Source organism: Olea europaea, unplaced genomic scaffold (genome assembly GCF_002742605.1).
Source record: "Olea europaea var. sylvestris unplaced genomic scaffold, O_europaea_v1 scaffold773, whole genome shotgun sequence".
NCBI lineage: Eukaryota > Viridiplantae > Streptophyta > Magnoliopsida > Lamiales > Oleaceae > Olea > Olea europaea.
Genome location: NW_019266149.1, coordinates 136,691 through 153,556, shown reverse-complemented (window position 1 = coordinate 153,556; position 16,866 = coordinate 136,691). Strand labels below are relative to the sequence as shown.

Below are 16,866 nucleotides of genomic sequence, written 5' to 3'. Positions count from 1 at the left end.
TGCAAGAGGAAAACAATATTATTCTAAATTTGATTGTAAATCAGGATTTTGACAAATAAAAATGGAAGAAGATAGTATACAATATACTGTATTTAGCACACCTCAAGAAAAATATGAATGGTTAGTTATGCTATTTGATCTAAAAAATGCACCACAAATATATAAAAAAAATGGATAATATATTTAAAAAGTTTAATGAATTTCTAATAGTTTATATTGATGATATATTAATATGTTCCAATAGTAAAGAAGAACATAGAAATCATTTAATTCAATTTATTAACAAATGTAAAAAAGAAGGAATTGTACTATCTAAAAAGAAATCTATAATAGAAAAACAAGAGATAGACTTTCTTGGATTATCAATAGATAAAAGAGGAATAAAATTACAAACTTATATATCCAAAAAGATAGAAAGTTTTTCATATAAATTAGAATCCAAAGAACAAATACAAAAATTCTTAGGATGTTTAAACTATGCAGAAAGATTTATTGAAAATCTTTCTAAGAAAAGATATAAAATCCAAGTTTTACTTAGAAAAATAAATATTAAAGGATGGAATGAAGAACATACGGGAATAGTTAATTCATTAAAAGAAGAATGCAAAAATTTACAAAAATTAAGATTATCAGATGAAAAAGATAATTTGATTGTTAATATTGATGCCTCAAATAAATATTGGACAACAATATTAAAAACAGATCTAAATGAAATTTGTAGATATTCAAGTGGAACTTTTAACTAAGCAAAAATAAATTATACTACTCATGAGAAAGAATTACTATCAATTATTAGAGGAATAAAAAAGTTCTCATTATTCTTATTGTCCAAAAAATTTATTGTTGAAACTGATAATTCTCAAGTTGCAGGATTAGTCAGGAATAAATTACTATTAGAACCTCAATACAGAAGGCTCCATAGATGGCAAGCTTATTTAGCATTTTATAATTTCGATATAATCCATATTAAAGGAGTTAATAATTTTCTTGCAGATTTTCTTAACAGAAACATAGAATTTGCTGATTGATAAAGACAAGGTCATGAAATTATATCAATCTATCCTACATATCCAAAAAAAAAGACAGATTTTCTTAGAGAAAAATTCGAAGATATAAACTCTGGAGCAACCCAAATCTCAGAGATGTTCAACTCAAATATAAAAATACTCTTGAATATCACTACTGAGCATCAAAAATATGCCATAAAACTCAAAAATCAAGTTGATGCTGTTGCAGCACAATTAAAAAATATACTGTCTGAGACAGATACACCAAAGAGCTCAGAAATGAGTTTTCCAAATCAATAACAAATAGAGACAGCTGGAAGCAGCAGTGGACCCAGACGTGACAACATACCAACTGATAATAAAGGAGATTTCATTTCTGTATCATCAACCAAGAAAATTATGATACATGGAGATAAAAGAGATACCAAAACAATCAGCATCATAGACCAAGAAGATAAAATCTCTTTAGATCCAAAAGAAGAAAAATATGCCGATATAGTCAGAATAGCTTATGAAATAAAAATGAGTGATTCATATTTCATTTCTCCGGAAAATAATGTTTACCCCATAATAACAGCCATGGAAGGAAATGACCCTTCATTTATAAAAATTATGTCAGACTATGGATTCATGGATTTGATATATCCAGGAAAAGACTTTATTGAAATTTCAAATTTTGATGATATATTCATTAAAGAAATATCTAGATTTGCCAGGGGAAGAAAAATATTTTTGAAATTCTATTCAATAAGTCCAGAATATGATGAAATTGTTTACTATCCAGTTGAACACATATTTTCAATTGGATATGTTGCAGTCAATTTCCAAGTTGATGTTACAGAGAATAATAGAAAAGTCCCAACAGTGACAAAATCGTGGATCAGACATAGAAGAGCATTTGGAATTAAAGTCATTTACAACATTGTCAAAAATTTGTTTGATAAAAAATTCTCGTACTTGTGCCAATATGAAAATTGGATGCTGATATCTAATAGAGGATATGCAAAATCAGAAATTCTAAAAGACTATATTACAAGATTTGATATACATCAATTTTCAGGATGTCCTATCACTATAAAAGAATCCTGCCAGCTAAGGAAGTGCTCCAACAGCATGTGAAGAAATGAATAGGACAATTATAGAGTACCATGTTTCAAAAATATTTTTAGATTTGATATTGACATATACCTCGTGACCACTTTTTAGTTAATATATCATCTAAAATGAGGTTATTATACTTAAGATATAACAAGGAAAAATAATAATAAATTTTATATGATTAATTCAAATTTGGCCCTGTCTGACAATCATTATTTGAATAAAATAGAGTTTTAAATGGTGATTTTTAAGAGAATGTGTGATTAAAATATATGAACAAATTTTCGGTTTATGTGTAGAATATTTTATTGTCCAAATATGTAATTGAAAATAAGTATGTAGTAAAAAAAAAAAAGTTTCAAAATAATGATGGTCGAACATGGGCTAATTTGTCCAAAGTAAACTATAAGAATATTTACTTATTTTGTTTGACATAGTTTAAATTTACTTATCTTGTGTTTCTAATATTGCAATGATGAATATATGACATTAACACGTCATTTTATTATGCAATAGTATCATTATTTAATAATAAATATTGAAGGTGCATTAAGTTTTATAAACTAATGTATACTACTTTTTAACTAAATTAAAAGTACATATTCTAGTGTTTCACCTAGAAATGTAAACAAATCGGGCCGAGCCGAAGACCACAGAAAAAAAAGGCTCGAATTTTTTGGCTCGAGCTGAGCCAAAGCTTGGCTTCACCTTTAGGCTTGAACCAACAAGTTATAGATGTCGACCTATTCTTAATGTCCATTTGTGCAAGAGATGCATTTTATTGGTTGCAGGTAAGACTATCCTCTCCCAAAATCTCCCCTCAAATTCGATTCGAGGAAGGGACTTTGTCAAGATTTCTATGTTTTATATGCCTTGAAACTGCAATGTAGCAAGGAAAATAAGGAGGAAAGCCGAAGTTGTAAACACTTCATTAATCATATGTTTAACAATTATACATTAAGAACTCAAATCTAACTAACATATTCATCACAATTTGCAAGACACTAACATTAAAATTTATTCTTAAGGAATTTATAGTCGATGACTCTGCTATATGAATCAGTTAACATTCGATAAAGACACTGTACAAAAAAAGACCCAAATGGAGTGATCGAGTTGGTGGAGTACATTAGCGAGGAAGCTTTTGGTCATGAGTTCGATTCTCCCTACTAACACTTTCCCGGTCGAGCCTGTTGCATAGATCTTGCCTAGTTTGATTTACATGACTAGCGTTGTTTGCAGGTTATTGCGTCTGTTCGAGGGTTTACCCAGTGTGCACCCGAAGGGTAGCGGTTGCGGATTCCCCCGACAAAAAGTAAAAAAGAAAAAGAAAAAATAATAATAATGCATTGCTCAATTTCTATGCACTTGGAAACTGAATGCCAGTGCAAATTGAAAAATCACGCCATTACCCACAAACAAAGTCGTCACCAAGTTATTTTTTCTTGCTCCATGAAATCTTCGACTCCAAATATCTTTCCAACACCCACAATTCCATGGCTTAAATGCAATGTATCCTCTTTACTTCAATCAATGGATTCCACATTCAATTCTACAAAGGTTTGATTGCTTAATTGTTGTAGATTTGAGAATCCACAATCCAAAAAGTTGAAAATCAATTGTTTGAACTCAGTTTCATACCTGGACTGGAGGATATGTGAATTAAGGTGTTTCTGCACAGAAAATCAATTAATCAATCTCAGCCCTCTGAGAAGCACTTCTCCAAAATCCAGCTTCATAAAATTGTTCCCACATCTCCTTATCCCAATCAACGGCGTCGTTTTTTCCACTATTCCTATGATATTCACCGTCTGATTTGGGTTCATCATCATCATAATCAGAATCGAATCCAAACATATTCATATGTGATCGATTTCGTTGATTTTCCTTTTCCTCCAATGAAAAATTTTTCCTCTTCTTTTTGAGTAATCTTTTCCTCTTCTTTTCTCTCCATGCCTTCTTACACAGTCCCGTGGGGAGCCTGTATATCGCGAGGAACAATAGGTGCATCATGGCGCATGGACAACAGCAGCACAAGGCGGCGCACCCCCCCGCCGTCTCCCCCACTCTACTTCCCCGACGGCCTCCGGTTTTGTCGTTCCGATTGCTTCCTTCCTTCATCTTTGTTGACGCAATCAGCAGCGGTTGCCTACGCGTCAAAGACGCCGCCGCCAAAGCCGACTCTATCCCGATCTTCCCTGCCATTGTTGGCAATTACTGAGTCGACTTTGGTGTAATCAGCGCTTCAACTGTACGAAGATCATTAACCTGCAATTGTAATGTATACATAAATTCGGAGAATCAAAACACACAATAACGTTCGCGCTTGTGTGAGAGAAAAAGATGACTAATTTCAATTTGATTTTAGATTTGAATATATTATAATATTAAATTTCAAAATTAATTGAAACCGTATGTTAAACGAGTATTAATTAATTAATTAATACGTGCGAGGCTGGTTAATAACCTGTAGAAGAAAATAAAGGTGTGGCAACAAATCCTTATCTATTTGACTAGTCTTCATTGATTTATAATTATTCTCTGTTTTCATTGGGAAAAAAAGCTTGTGGTCCCTACATATATTTGACTACCTAATCACCGCTAAGTAGTTTTATTAACCATTGACAATGATCATATGATTCCTTATTCAATACGTCCCGTTTGATAGCTATTTTTTTTCAAAATGTATTTTTTTCTCTCTTATTTTTAACCACACATTATTTATTAAAACAATATTACACGTAAATCAAAATTTTTTCTTATTTTTCAACCACACATTTCACATCAATTTACTATTCTAAAATACGTTTTTACATAAAAATAACTATCAAACACCCTCTAAAAATAAAATTGAGAAAGGCTTCTTCCTCGATCCACTCGGTTGCTGTACTGAATCTGGTTGTATCTCAGGAGCAATGTCCCTAGGTGAATTCAAGATAGTGGTGTCAAAGTGGACGAATCTATTCGCCCATCTAACGATCCGGTATGGCTCGATTCGAAGGTCCTAACCCTGATTGAAGGCTTTCTAGTGCTGAATGCTAACATCACAACTTTATGAGTAATATCATTTGATTTTAATGGTACTAAACATCGATTTACGCGGCATTGGTTGATTGGACATGACTAGTCGATGACGTTTTATGTGGTAACATGAATGCGACTTAATAGAAAGCGTGGTACAGAAACAGCAAAATAAACGGTGGCAGAATATCCTGTGATTCTGGCCTTCCAATTTAATGCACCCTCTTGACGCAGTCCCAGGCTTATCCTTTACAATTTTGACCCACCCCTCTCTCTCTCTACGAAGTACAGATTATGGGTGAAAATGGGTTCTAAAATTTAACATTTTTGTAGGTGGATTGAATTTATTTTCTAGCACGTTGCAACATTATTTTTTTTTTGGTAAATAATTGAATATTTCATATACGATTCGGGGCAAACAATTGAATATTGGGTGTACTTGAAGATCTTGTCACTGTGATGGTTTTTGAAGGAGTCGAAAAATATGAAATTTGCGGCTAGCCAAAGTTGACTATTAGCAAAAGCAAGATTTTTGCAGGAAGCCCCTTCAAGTAATCTTGGCAAAATTTTCAACCCTGGATCTTCATTCTTATCAACTCCAGAGTCCAGATCCATCGTTTGCCAGCAAAAAGTTATTAATAAATTCAGACGTTCTAAAAATAATAATAATTTTACAAAAATTATTCTAAAAAATGGATTCAGCTAGAAGCCGATTTTTTATATAGAACAAACAATCTAATTTGAAAATTCAGTAAACATACGTAGCGAGTAACAAGCTTTCAATTGTATTTGTAACAATATAGACAATTGGTGATAGACTGTCCTCTTGTTTTAACAATTACATTCTTCTCGTTGCCAAAGAAAAGGTTATATAATCAATCCTTGAGAAGCTCGTTCGGTCCTTGAATTTATCGTGAAAAACTCATCAATAGAAACAATTGACCATGGAGCATCCTCTCATTTAATGTTTTGTTAATCAATACATAGTACGTACGTAGACTTCACGTTGTAATGTTTCTGTCAAGATAAAATGACATGATAACTTACTACTGCACAACTTGCGTAGACGATTTTTTCAATTTCCAACTCGTCCACTATTTTTATCTCTTCCTCTTTTAATTCTACTCCAAACGTGCTCTGATGGTACTCGATAATCATGCTATCTAATTCATTTCTTCCTTCGTCTTTGATTTCCAAGAGCACCTTTTTCTCCTAGATCATCTGTTGAAGCTTGCCTAATTTCTTTGTTTAAAATATGAATATAATCTATTTATAAAGTTGTATGATCTGCAAAATAATTACTTATTGAGTGTAATGTGTACATGCAAAATAATCTGCACCATTAATTATAAACTATTGTTGGTTAAAAATTTTCTTAAATTTACATTTTCATACACTACGACATCGTTCAACTTAATAATTGATGCATTAAATTAATATATTATTGTTTTAGCCCTATTTAGTGGAGTTTAAAATTGGATGTTTAGCAAATTTTGATAAAAGTTGATGAAATGTGTGGTTAAAATTTTGTGAATTCCATAAAAATGTGATTAAAATTAATTGTTAATTTTGACTTTAATAAAAAATTTACTGTTAATTTTTATCAAATAGGGTTTTAATATTTTGATTAGTGATTATGAATTTTAAATTTATTGAATCAATTAGTATACAACCATTTTATTAAGCCTTTGTTAGGTCTCCATTTTTCAAAAAAACTAAGGCTGTGGTTGGTTTGCCTTTTTCGGCTCATTTTTCGTTTTTCGTTTTCGAAAACGAGTTAAAATTTACAATTGAAAACGCAAAACGACTTTTTATCGTTTTTAGTTATAAATGTCGAAAACGCTCAAAATACGGAAAACGAGTCGTTTTCAGGGAAAACTAAAAATCGTTTTGAAAATGAAAATGTAAACCAACCACTACCTAATTTTTTTCAAAACTTATTTCAATCATACATTCTTTTATAAAATAATTTTACACATAAATTTAAAATTTTTTCTTACTTTTTAACTATACATTCTCCAACAAAACACTATTCTAAAATACATTTTGACTCAAAAAAGGCTCAAACAAGAGCTAAATGTCTCCTATGAGTTGAATATCAACAAATTACAAAGAAAAAAAAATTAAATCTTGTTGGTTACTATTCACAAAATTAATAATCTCTTTGAAGAGCTTTTAAAGAAAATTTGTGTAAAATAATTTGGTATTAAACTCTTTTAAAAAAATTAAAAGTCCTGCTAAACGGGCCTTAGTCCTATTAGGTCGCAGATTGTGTTTCACAATCAATCGATATCAAGAGTTCAAAAATTATTACATTTCATTCAAATCACTAATTAAGTTTGACATTCGATTTTTATGAACGAAAGAACTAGTGAAGTTTAGCAATGAATCCGAAATAAATTAAATTTCAGAAGTCAAAACGACACTACGGGTATAGATTATTAAAACTAATCCTACGAATTTAATACTACTTAAAAGTTACACACCATGACATCCACAATTCTGGAACAATTTGGAATCCTCCATTTTTATTTTTATTTATTTACTATTGAGGATATAAAAATAATGTCATAATCGAAAACTGTAACCGGAGGCGCGGGGGGAGAGGGGGTGTGACTTTTTTAAGGTGACTTCGTCTTATTAGGAATAAAAATCAACCAAAACCACTGGCGACATACTTATCGAGATACAGTCAACCAAACGCCACTTGGCCTAGAAAGAGTAACAAATGAAATGAGATCAATGTTGTGCAAGGAAATGAGTTAATAACTCGTTCGTGCCAAAGCATACCTAAGAATAGGATTGGGTATGGTTCGGTTCGGTTCGGTTCGGCTCTAAAGAGAATCGAATCGAATTCGAAATTTTCGAGAATTTAGTAAGTGAAATCATTCAGGTTGAGTTCTATTCAGTTTGGTTCCTAAGTTATGTACTATAATTAAATTTTTTAATATTTACAAAGTTACTTTAATCCTATTAATGACATATTCAATCTTAACTTCTACAAATTAACGTAGTCCAATCTTATGTCTTTTGCGTCTTTCTTTACTAAATTCTTCATAGTTTTAATTGTTAAAATCACATGAAAAAGAAGACAGCGAGTTCACAATAATTAAGAGAAGCACTGTTGAGCTTTAATTCAATTTCTTTAGAACAGTAGAAACGACACTACAGTACAATAACAAATTTTGGTAAAACTTAGATCAATTTGATTAAGTTGAGCTTGGACTGAAAATTAGAAATCTGAAAATCATATTTTTTGATTTGAGTTAAATTAACTAGTTAACAAATTTATTTAGGAAAAAATAAAATAATTTGGGTTATTTAAAATAAATAAATTAAAAAAAATAGAAAAAATTTGGTTCTTATTTGTTTTTTCGGTTGTTGATCTAGAATAGATAATTGAATCGAACCCATCGACTTTCGATTCAGATACCCGTTTTGGTATTTGACTTGAGAAGAACCATTTGGTTCAATTCGATTCGATTCGGGAGTTTTGCCCGCCCTACCTAAGAAACGAGTATCTTATTCTTATGAAAGTACCGAGTTTTGGTGCCAAACAGAAGCACAGAACTCAAACAACATTAGTTACATATTGTGACTAAAGCATCAACACAAGCAAGGCAAATCAATTATCTCCCCCACAAATACATATATGGGGAGACAAATCTTACAAGCTTAATGGAAGAGAGATACCATGGAGGTCCAGTTAGATTTCAAATCACCTAATTTGACATCTGCACCAGCCATTTCTAGCTCTTTGCCTTCAATTTTGCCAGCCTGCTCCTCTGCAAGAGCATAAAATTGTTGCGTCTGTTTTGATACTTCTAGTCGTTCCTCTACGAGTCGTTGGCTTTCATTTCCAAGCGCCTCTATCTGCGCCTCCAGTTCCTTTTTTCTGGTATTCAACTCATCCAGTTTAGTCTTTATTCCCTCTTCAGTTTTGACTGAATCTTCGAGCAAATTCTTTGTCTTCTCGAAAATAGATAAGAAACGCTGACAACTGACCTTAACTTGAACCGAGTCTTTCCAGTCCCGTATAGTTGTTGGGAAAATATCTTTCAACCTCATAATTTATTTCGCCTGTTCGTCACAGAACAAAGAAAGGTTGCCGCCAAGTATAGACAGAGTCTCTGTCATAGCAGTTTCGTGTGTGGGATCAACCAAATCATCTAAAGGAGACAAAATCAGCTCATTAAACCTTTCCTTGGCAAAAATTGCATCCTTCTGAAAAAGAGGCACTGCCATTGTACCACAGAATTCTGAGCTGGTCGATGCCTTTGATGTTGACTTGAGTAAAGATTTAGCCTTGACATAAATAGACTCCGCATCATCCAAATCAACAGGTTTACTCTCACTCAAATCAATAGGAACACAAGACTCGGAAAGCTGAACTCAAAAATCAATCAAAAATAAAAATTAGAACCAGGTGATGAAACACGAAAGTCTTGACTTAATTATTCATCAAACTCACTTTATCTGTGGAACCCCAAAAAGGGCCACTGAGGCATACTTCAGCTTCAATCACACACACACCATCAACAAGATAACCGGAATTTTTATCATGCAATTTGATAATAGGAAAAAATTGGGTGTAGCCCCAATCACTTCCGGTTTTTGCATTGAATCCATGTTCTGTTCCTGCAAGGTGGAAAAACAGAGGCAAGTCGCCTTAGTTTCTGGTTCTAGGGGGCCCAAATTTTTACATTATCTAACTCAAAACTCGTTCGCCTGGATTCTTCTGTGGATACCATGACTAGGATTTCACCATTGACTATCACAAAATTCCAGTATACATATTTACCTTTCTTGATAGTCTTTTTGCTATCCTTTTGGTTTATTAGAGATATACTGAACTTGGCTGCTCTAATCCATCTATATGGTAAGCTGTGTGAATCAGGAACGTCAAGATATACAGACAAATACTCGACACCATTTCCTTTGGGGTACAGGAGTAACCTCCTGCAGAAATAAAGAGTTCGTCACCACGGAATTTGCTAAACAAAATAAATAAATAAATAAATAATCCGATATTTAGGCATACCATCTACATCCATTGACCTCAAATATCTCAGAATAAAGCTTTGAAGAATATGAACCAGCGAAATTCTCAATCCTCCATGTAAATTTTCCCAGATTCTGATCCTTCAATTGCTGATTTTTCGCAACTTCACCATTTTCTTCTTTCACTAGAACCAGTAAATGGGAGAAGATAAAATAATAACCAAGATACGTCCATGGTCACATGTCTAATCAGAGCATAACAAGACACAAACTTAAAACACAAATTAACGAAGAAACTGTAACTACAAAAAGAGTGTTCTTCGCCCTGGTGGCAATTGGTACTTGAAAATAAGCACTTAAATCATGATTGAGAAAACAAAGCTAGGACTCACAGCACAGTACTCGGAAAATTTCATCACACTGATTCGCATTGTTCTCACAGAAACAAAACTAATACTTCTTCTAAAGACATCAGAAATGGAAAGAAAATAGATAGCCGGAAAACCAATAATATGCAACAATATATACTAGTATACCGTCCATGTTTATAGAGCCCCGTAATATCTGAATGCAGAATTAGTCTTTTCCTCAAGAATATAGCTAGAAAACCGACCCTAAGACGATCACCAATTTTGGTTAGCAATCAAGAATGTGTATTAATATACAAATGATCAAATAAAATTATATAATACAAAAAAACAGGGCATGTCAATTTGAGAAAACAAAAGAAAGCGACACAAAGTAAAGAGATATTTCTGCATTTACCTTGACATTAAGAAACCTCTGTTAATTACTGGAAAAAAGGACAAATACAAAAAGACAGAAATAATTGAATGTAAACATCATCCACTTACTTTTACTTAATTACCTTGTTTACTTTAAAAAAAAGGACAAATACAATTAGAACTTGTTTGGAAGTGATTTTGAGAATTGATTTTTTGATCGTTAGGAGAAAAGTGATATTCATCTGTGAGAGAAGAAGTCAAATATGACGATTGAAATAGTGAAATAACCGTCAAAAAATCAATTTTTTTGGGGAAAAAAATAATTCTCAAACAGGCTTTTAGACCTCAAAAACTTTGCTCTTGCCCAAGTGTATCTCTGTTCCTGCTTATATAATTTCAAATATATTTTACAGCTACTTAAAAATAAGTAATTTTTGTTTTCATTTTGCTTTATAAAGAAGTTATTTACTTGTAAGTAAAAATACAGAAATAAACCTTCAGAGCTTAGCCAAAGAATTGCTAAGACAGCAATATATTGTGTCAAGATGACATAATTGCCAAACAGAGAAATTGTTCTATTTTTGTTCAAGATTGTTGGATTGATAGACTCGTTTTATTGTCTTACTAAATGAGAATTAATGCTTGATTGCAATCAAGAAAATGGTTCATTTGGATTATTCTCACGAATATAGTTGGTTGTAACTAAGATAAGATCGAGTGCTAGATATCAGCATGTCCTTCAAGGTTTAAGGGACTGGGGACAGTTAGACCGTGAAACAAAGTTACCTAAGAAACGAGCAAAAACGTACGAGTTCAGAATTTCAAACGAAGCACACAACTAGTTACAGAAAGTTAATTAGACATCAGACAAAAGAGCAAATCACTTATCTCCCCACCAAAACATACAAGTTGGGAGCCGAAAATCTCAAGCTTCAGTGAAGAGGGATTTAATGGAAGCCCAGATAGATTTTAAATCCTCTAATTTGTTCTCTGCACCAGCTATTTCTATCTCTTTGCCTTTAACTTTGCCAGCCTGCTCCTCTGCAAGGGCATGAATTTTCTGCGTCTGCTTCGATACTTCCAGTCTTTCCTTCACAAGTCGTTGGCTGTCATTTTGAAGTGCCTCTAACTGTGCCTTCAGCTCCTGTTCTCTGATCTTCAACTGTTCCAGTTTAGTCTTTATTCCCTCTTCAGTTTTCACTGAACCTTCGAGCAAATTCTTTGTCTTCTCAAAAGTAGACAAGAACCGTTGGCAACTGACCTTAACTTGAACCGAGTCTCTCCACTCCTGTATAGATGTCGGGAAAACAGCTTTCAACTTCATAATTTCTTTGGCCTGTTCATCAGAGAACAAATTCAGGTGATCGCCAAGCTTAGACAGAGTCTCTACCATTAAAGTTTCGTGCTCAGGATTGACAAAATCATCTAAAGGCAACGAAATCATCTCGTTGAACCGTTCTTTTGCCAAACGTGCACAGTTGTCTTTTGTCGAATGCATTACACACGTAGCATCAGTTACTACACTGGTTGATTCCTTTGACACTGACATGAGGAAGGATTTGGCGTTGCTGTATATGGATTCCACAACATCTAGATCAACGGAGTTACCCACACTCCGATCATCAGGGACAGATGAATCAGAAGGCTGAAGGCAAAAATCAGTTAGAAATCAAAACAAGAACCTGGTCATGAAAAGCCTTTATCTAACAAATTTTTAACTGAACTTACTTTATCTGAGGAAACTGGAGAAGCATGAATCACATGTATCTCCACTTCAATTTCACATCCGCCATTAACAAGATAACCACTATTTCTTTCGTGTAATTTATTAAGAGGAAAAAAGGAGGTGAAGCCACAATAACTTTCTTGTGAACTGAATTGGTGTATTATTTCTGCATGGTGAAAAAACAGAGCAACTCTATTTAGTTGCTGCGTATAGACCTATGAAGAAGCACAACATAGAATAAAAGAGATTGTAACTCGGATTATGTTTGAGTAACAAGGCATAAATTATGCTAATCTGAAGCCTTCAGATGCACCATCCATTACTCTGCATTAAGCAAGAATTATTCATTCTTCAACTTCCAAAGAAAATTTAAAAATTTGCCTTCAGAAGACTTTGTGACAGAATGTAAAATGGAAAATTGATTCCAAAGTTTCATTATCATCCTAATGAGTGTACGCAAGTACCTTTCTTGATAGTTTTCGTGCTATCCATCTGGTTTATCAGCTCGATACTATACTTGGCTGTTCTAGTCCACCGCTCTGGTAAGCTATCTGAATCAGGAACCCCAAGATACACAGACAAATATTCGACGCCATTTCCTTTTGGGAAAAGAAGTAATCTCCTGCAGAAATAAGAACGTAGAAATCACCGCACCATGAGGTTTGTAACAGTAATAATAATTTCCAACATTGATGAACACCGCATACCATGTATATCCATTGATCTCAAATGGATTACTGTCATACTTTGATACATTTAAAGTAGTGAATTTCCCAATCGTCCATGTACGTCTTGCCCTCTCATAATCCTTCAATGGCTTATTTTCTGCAACTACTTCAATCTTTTTTTCTTTAACTATACCAGTAAGCAGAAAAAAAAGGAACATAAGAAGAGCATATTTCATTTAGAAACCAGCAATTAGTTCAGGCAAGAGAAATTAACTGCTTTATGGTTAAAATAAACTGAGTAATAATTTACCATTTTACCTTCCATATTTAAAAAGCAGAACTAGCTTTTTCCTCAATCTCTTACTGCACAAGAAGAGATGAACAATTCAGTTGGCTAAACGGATGAGAAGAAAAAACTAAATTCTAAATTTGAGTAGAAAATCACTCCATAGTAAAGCAGGGGAAAAAAATACTCTGAAACCTACAGGGATTTGTTCAACTAAGGCAAAGAAGAAAGACGATCGTCACCAAAGGTCTTTTCTTTGGGTACTGTGGCACTGAGATATCAGTTGTTTTTTCTATTCATTTTCTCGACACCTTTTGGCTTTTACTCGAGAAAGCAAGGAGTGAACATATCAATGTACAGAGCTTGTTTGATGGGATTTTTTGTGATAATGATAAGGAAAAAAAAGAATGAGCAAAAAAAAATAAAAGACAACTTCAATCATTCAATTTCTGCTCGACAACAACCCTGAATGCACCAGGCCCACCATTTAATCTGCTTTTTAAAAAGCAACTTTAAGACCAAGAACTTTATCAAGTTTCTTCATCTCTATTATGTGTGCAAAGAAGGTGTTTGGTGAAGATTAAAAATAGATTTTTTAGTAGATTGTGATATAAATTTTTAAAATGTGTGATTGAAAAGTTGTAGAACTTATAAAAATGTAATTAATATTGATTGTTTAATTTTAACTTAAATTAAAATCAGATTTTAATTCGCACCAAGCGTCCTCAAAATATGTTCTCTTGTTCGTTAAAATGAACTTCACATCAGTAAAAAGACCCAAGATTTTATCTATACTTGTGTTCAGTCCTACACATTTAACATGAGTTCAGGAGGACGACACGCCTCAAAGTACCAAATTACATAGAAAAATTTCAACACTTAAGAGTCATGCAGCTTAATCGCCTACCACATATATATACACGAGTTGCAACTTGCAAGTCTAGTTGGCGGCATCTACATTTTTGTTGTAGGTAAGATACTAAAAGCAACATTATGATATGTTTATTACATTCAACTGCAAAATACAAACGACAAACAAAAGATGCAGAATACAACGAGTAACAAATGAAGCAGCTAAGAAACATATGGCTTTCTGAAAACTAGAGTTCAGAATTCCAGTGGAAGTGCACAACTAGTTACACAATATTATTAGATAACACACCAAAGCAGTAACAACAGCAAGAAAACAGCAAATGAACTGTCTCCCCCCAAAATATAAATGTTGGGAGCCAAGAATCTCATGCTTAAACGACACAGTTTTAACAGAAGCCCAGTTAGATTTCAAATCCTCTAATCTGTTCTCTGCACCAGCCAATTCCATCTCTTTGCCTTTAATTTTGACAGCCTGCTCCTCTGCAAGAGCATAAATATGCTGCGTCTGCTTCGATACTTCCAGTCTTTCCTTCTCAAGTTGTTGGCTATCATTTTGAATCGCCTCCAACTGTGCTTTCAGTTCCTGTTCTCTGATCTTCAATTCTTCCAGCTTAGTCTTTATTCCCTCTTCAGTTTTGACTGAACCTTTGAGCAAATTCTCTGTCTTCTCAAAAGTAGATAACACACTCTGGCAACTGACCTTAACTTGAACAGAGTCCCTCCATTCTTGTATAATTGTTGGGAAAAGAGCTCTCAACCTCATAATTTCTTTGGCCTGTTTGTCAGAGAACAAAGACAGGTAGTCGACAAGTATATGCAGACACTCTATCATTGCAGTTTCGTGCTTGGGATCAACCAAATTATCTAAAGGAAATGAAATCAGCTCGTCAAATCGTTCTTTTGCTGAACTTGCAATGTCTTCAATCAAAGGCACAGCACATGCCGCATCGGCTACTGAACTAGTTGGTTCCTTTGATATTGACTTGAGAAAGGATTCAGCCTTGATATAAATAGATTCCGCATTATCTAAATCACTCAGTTTATTCATGCTCTGATCGCTAGGAACGGAAGAATCAGAAGGCTGAATGCAACAATCAACCAGAAATCAAGATAAGAATCAAGTCTTGAGATGTGGAGATCTAACAAATTTATCAAAATAAAAACTCACTTCATCTGTGGAAACAGGGAAGACATCAGTCACGGACACTTCAGCTTCAATCACACATGTCCCATCAACGAGATAACCACCACTTTTATCATGTAGTTTACTAAGAGGAAAAAAGGAGGTGTAGCCCCATTCACTCTTCTCCTTTTCGAATTTGCATTGTGCTTCTGCATGGGTGGAAAACAGAGCCAAGCTCTGTTTAGTTTCTATTTCCAGGCTTGTACGATAAAGAACATTCATATGTCGAAGATTGAAACTTAAGTACAAAATGTTTCGAAATTGGCACCCAGGACGTGATTATAGGCCTATTATAAAATGTTAGTGTTCTCCATCTAAGTGCGCGCATTTTGCTTGACAATGGGTGCAAAAATTGTTGCATGAATTAACCAATCATTTACACATGTGCATCAATAACAAAGTGGGCATCAAGTTACCCATCCAAGATCCACAGAGAATATTAGTTTTGAACTTAAAACAAAATTCCAGAATTCCAAACTGGTTAGCCCATGTTTGATGGCTGTTATTGAGAAACAAATGATGTTTTGAATAGTGATTTTTTAAAGAATGCGTGATTTAAAATTAGGGAAAAAGTTTAAGGTTTACATGTAAAATATTTTATTATGTGAATGAATAGTAGAAAATGACTACCTGAATTAAAAGTTTTGTTTTAATGGAAGACAAATGGGGGCTTGATAAATTCCATGTTCACAGAACGACGTGACATCCAATACATCTATCCCGCTCTAGTTAATGGGTGTAAAAGGAAAATGATTCCATATTTCCAGTATTATCCTAATGAGAATGCGTCAGTACTTACCTCTCTTGATAGACATCTTGCTATTCGTCTGGTTCGCCAGAATCATAGTGAACTTGGCTGTTCTACTCCATCCATCTGGCAAGCTATCTTCATCAGCAACATTAAGAAACACAGACAAATGTTCACCACCATTTCCTTTTGGGTAAATGATTAACCTCCTGCATAAGTAAGATTATAAACTCATCTACCGTTGGGATTTGCGAGATTGAAAATAGTTTCCAGTATCAAGACATACCATCTACATCCGCTGACCTCAAATATTCTAGAGTAAATCTTGGATACATTTAAACTAGTGAAATTCCCAATCCTCCATGTATATCTTATCTCCTGACAATCCTTCAGCTGCTTGTTCTCTGTAACTTATCTTTACTCGGGATAATCAATAAATGGGGAAGGAAAGATAACATAAAATAACATATATCTATATATATATATATATATATATATATATATATATATATATATATATATATATATGT

At 33.5% G+C, this 16,866-nt stretch overlaps 4 protein-coding genes across 6 annotated transcripts in view; all 4 read right to left on the bottom strand.

Annotated features, from left to right (window-relative positions):
• Positions 1-3,794: 3,794 nt before the first annotated feature.
• Positions 3,795-4,310, bottom strand: LOC111391301. The gene has a single exon (XM_023016496.1). The coding sequence runs from the start codon at positions 4,308-4,310 to the stop codon at positions 3,795-3,797; it is 516 nt and encodes a 171-aa protein (XP_022872264.1).
• A 4,319-nt stretch (positions 4,311-8,629) lies between these two features.
• On the bottom strand, positions 8,630-11,002 carry LOC111391305 (ubiquitin carboxyl-terminal hydrolase 12-like). Its single transcript, XM_023016497.1, has 5 exons — positions 10,664-11,002; positions 10,168-10,312; positions 9,928-10,085; positions 9,598-9,764; positions 8,630-9,512 (listed from the first exon to the last, which is right to left on the bottom strand). Exons 1-5 carry the CDS (start codon positions 10,668-10,670, stop codon positions 9,198-9,200), a joined length of 792 nt encoding a protein of 263 aa, XP_022872265.1. The 5' UTR covers positions 10,671-11,002; the 3' UTR covers positions 8,630-9,197.
• Positions 11,003-11,570: 568 nt separating this feature from the next.
• On the bottom strand, positions 11,571-13,926 carry LOC111391298 (MATH domain and coiled-coil domain-containing protein At3g58270-like). The gene is made up of 6 exons (XM_023016491.1): positions 13,732-13,926; positions 13,565-13,609; positions 13,286-13,433; positions 13,043-13,200; positions 12,581-12,744; positions 11,571-12,497 (listed from the first exon to the last, which is right to left on the bottom strand). The coding sequence occupies exons 2-6, from the start codon at positions 13,569-13,571 to the stop codon at positions 11,778-11,780; spliced, it is 1,197 nt and encodes a 398-aa protein (XP_022872259.1). The 5' UTR covers positions 13,572-13,609; positions 13,732-13,926; the 3' UTR covers positions 11,571-11,777.
• Positions 13,927-14,512: 586 nt separating this feature from the next.
• The window catches only part of LOC111391299 (MATH domain and coiled-coil domain-containing protein At3g58270-like), a 4,022-nt gene continuing 1,668 nt past the window's right edge, over positions 14,513-16,866 (bottom strand). The window contains exons 3-6 of one of the 3 annotated variants that reach the window (XM_023016492.1): positions 16,623-16,740; positions 16,388-16,545; positions 15,574-15,737; positions 14,513-15,486 (exon numbers count right to left, since the gene is read on the bottom strand). In XM_023016492.1, the coding sequence (XP_022872260.1) occupies positions 14,665-15,486; positions 15,574-15,737; positions 16,388-16,545; positions 16,623-16,740 (1,262 nt within the window). In that variant the 3' untranslated portion in view covers positions 14,513-14,664. Of the gene's footprint in view, positions 15,487-15,573; positions 15,738-16,387; positions 16,546-16,622; positions 16,752-16,866 lie in introns of all 3 variants that reach the window. The other 2 variants (XM_023016493.1, XM_023016494.1) reach the window with 2 other exon arrangements.

Excerpts from the sequence above, each read along its gene's own strand:
- LOC111391301 (XM_023016496.1), bottom strand. The coding sequence starts at position 4,310 with ATGGCAGGGAAGATCGGGATAGAGTCGGCTTTGGCGGCGGCGTCTTTG.
- LOC111391305 (XM_023016497.1), bottom strand. Across the intron at positions 9,765-9,927 it reads CAAAAAGACTATCAAGAAAG|GAACAGAACATGGATTCAAT; the intron begins GTAAATATGTAT and ends TCCACCTTGCAG. Across the intron at positions 9,513-9,597 it reads TTTGGGGTTCCACAGATAAA|CTTTCCGAGTCTTGTGTTCC; the intron begins GTGAGTTTGATG and ends TTTTGAGTTCAG.
- LOC111391298 (XM_023016491.1), bottom strand. Across the intron at positions 12,745-13,042 it reads CACGAAAACTATCAAGAAAG|AAATAATACACCAATTCAGT; the intron begins GTACTTGCGTAC and ends TTCACCATGCAG. Across the intron at positions 12,498-12,580 it reads CTCCAGTTTCCTCAGATAAA|CCTTCTGATTCATCTGTCCC; the intron begins GTAAGTTCAGTT and ends TTTTGCCTTCAG.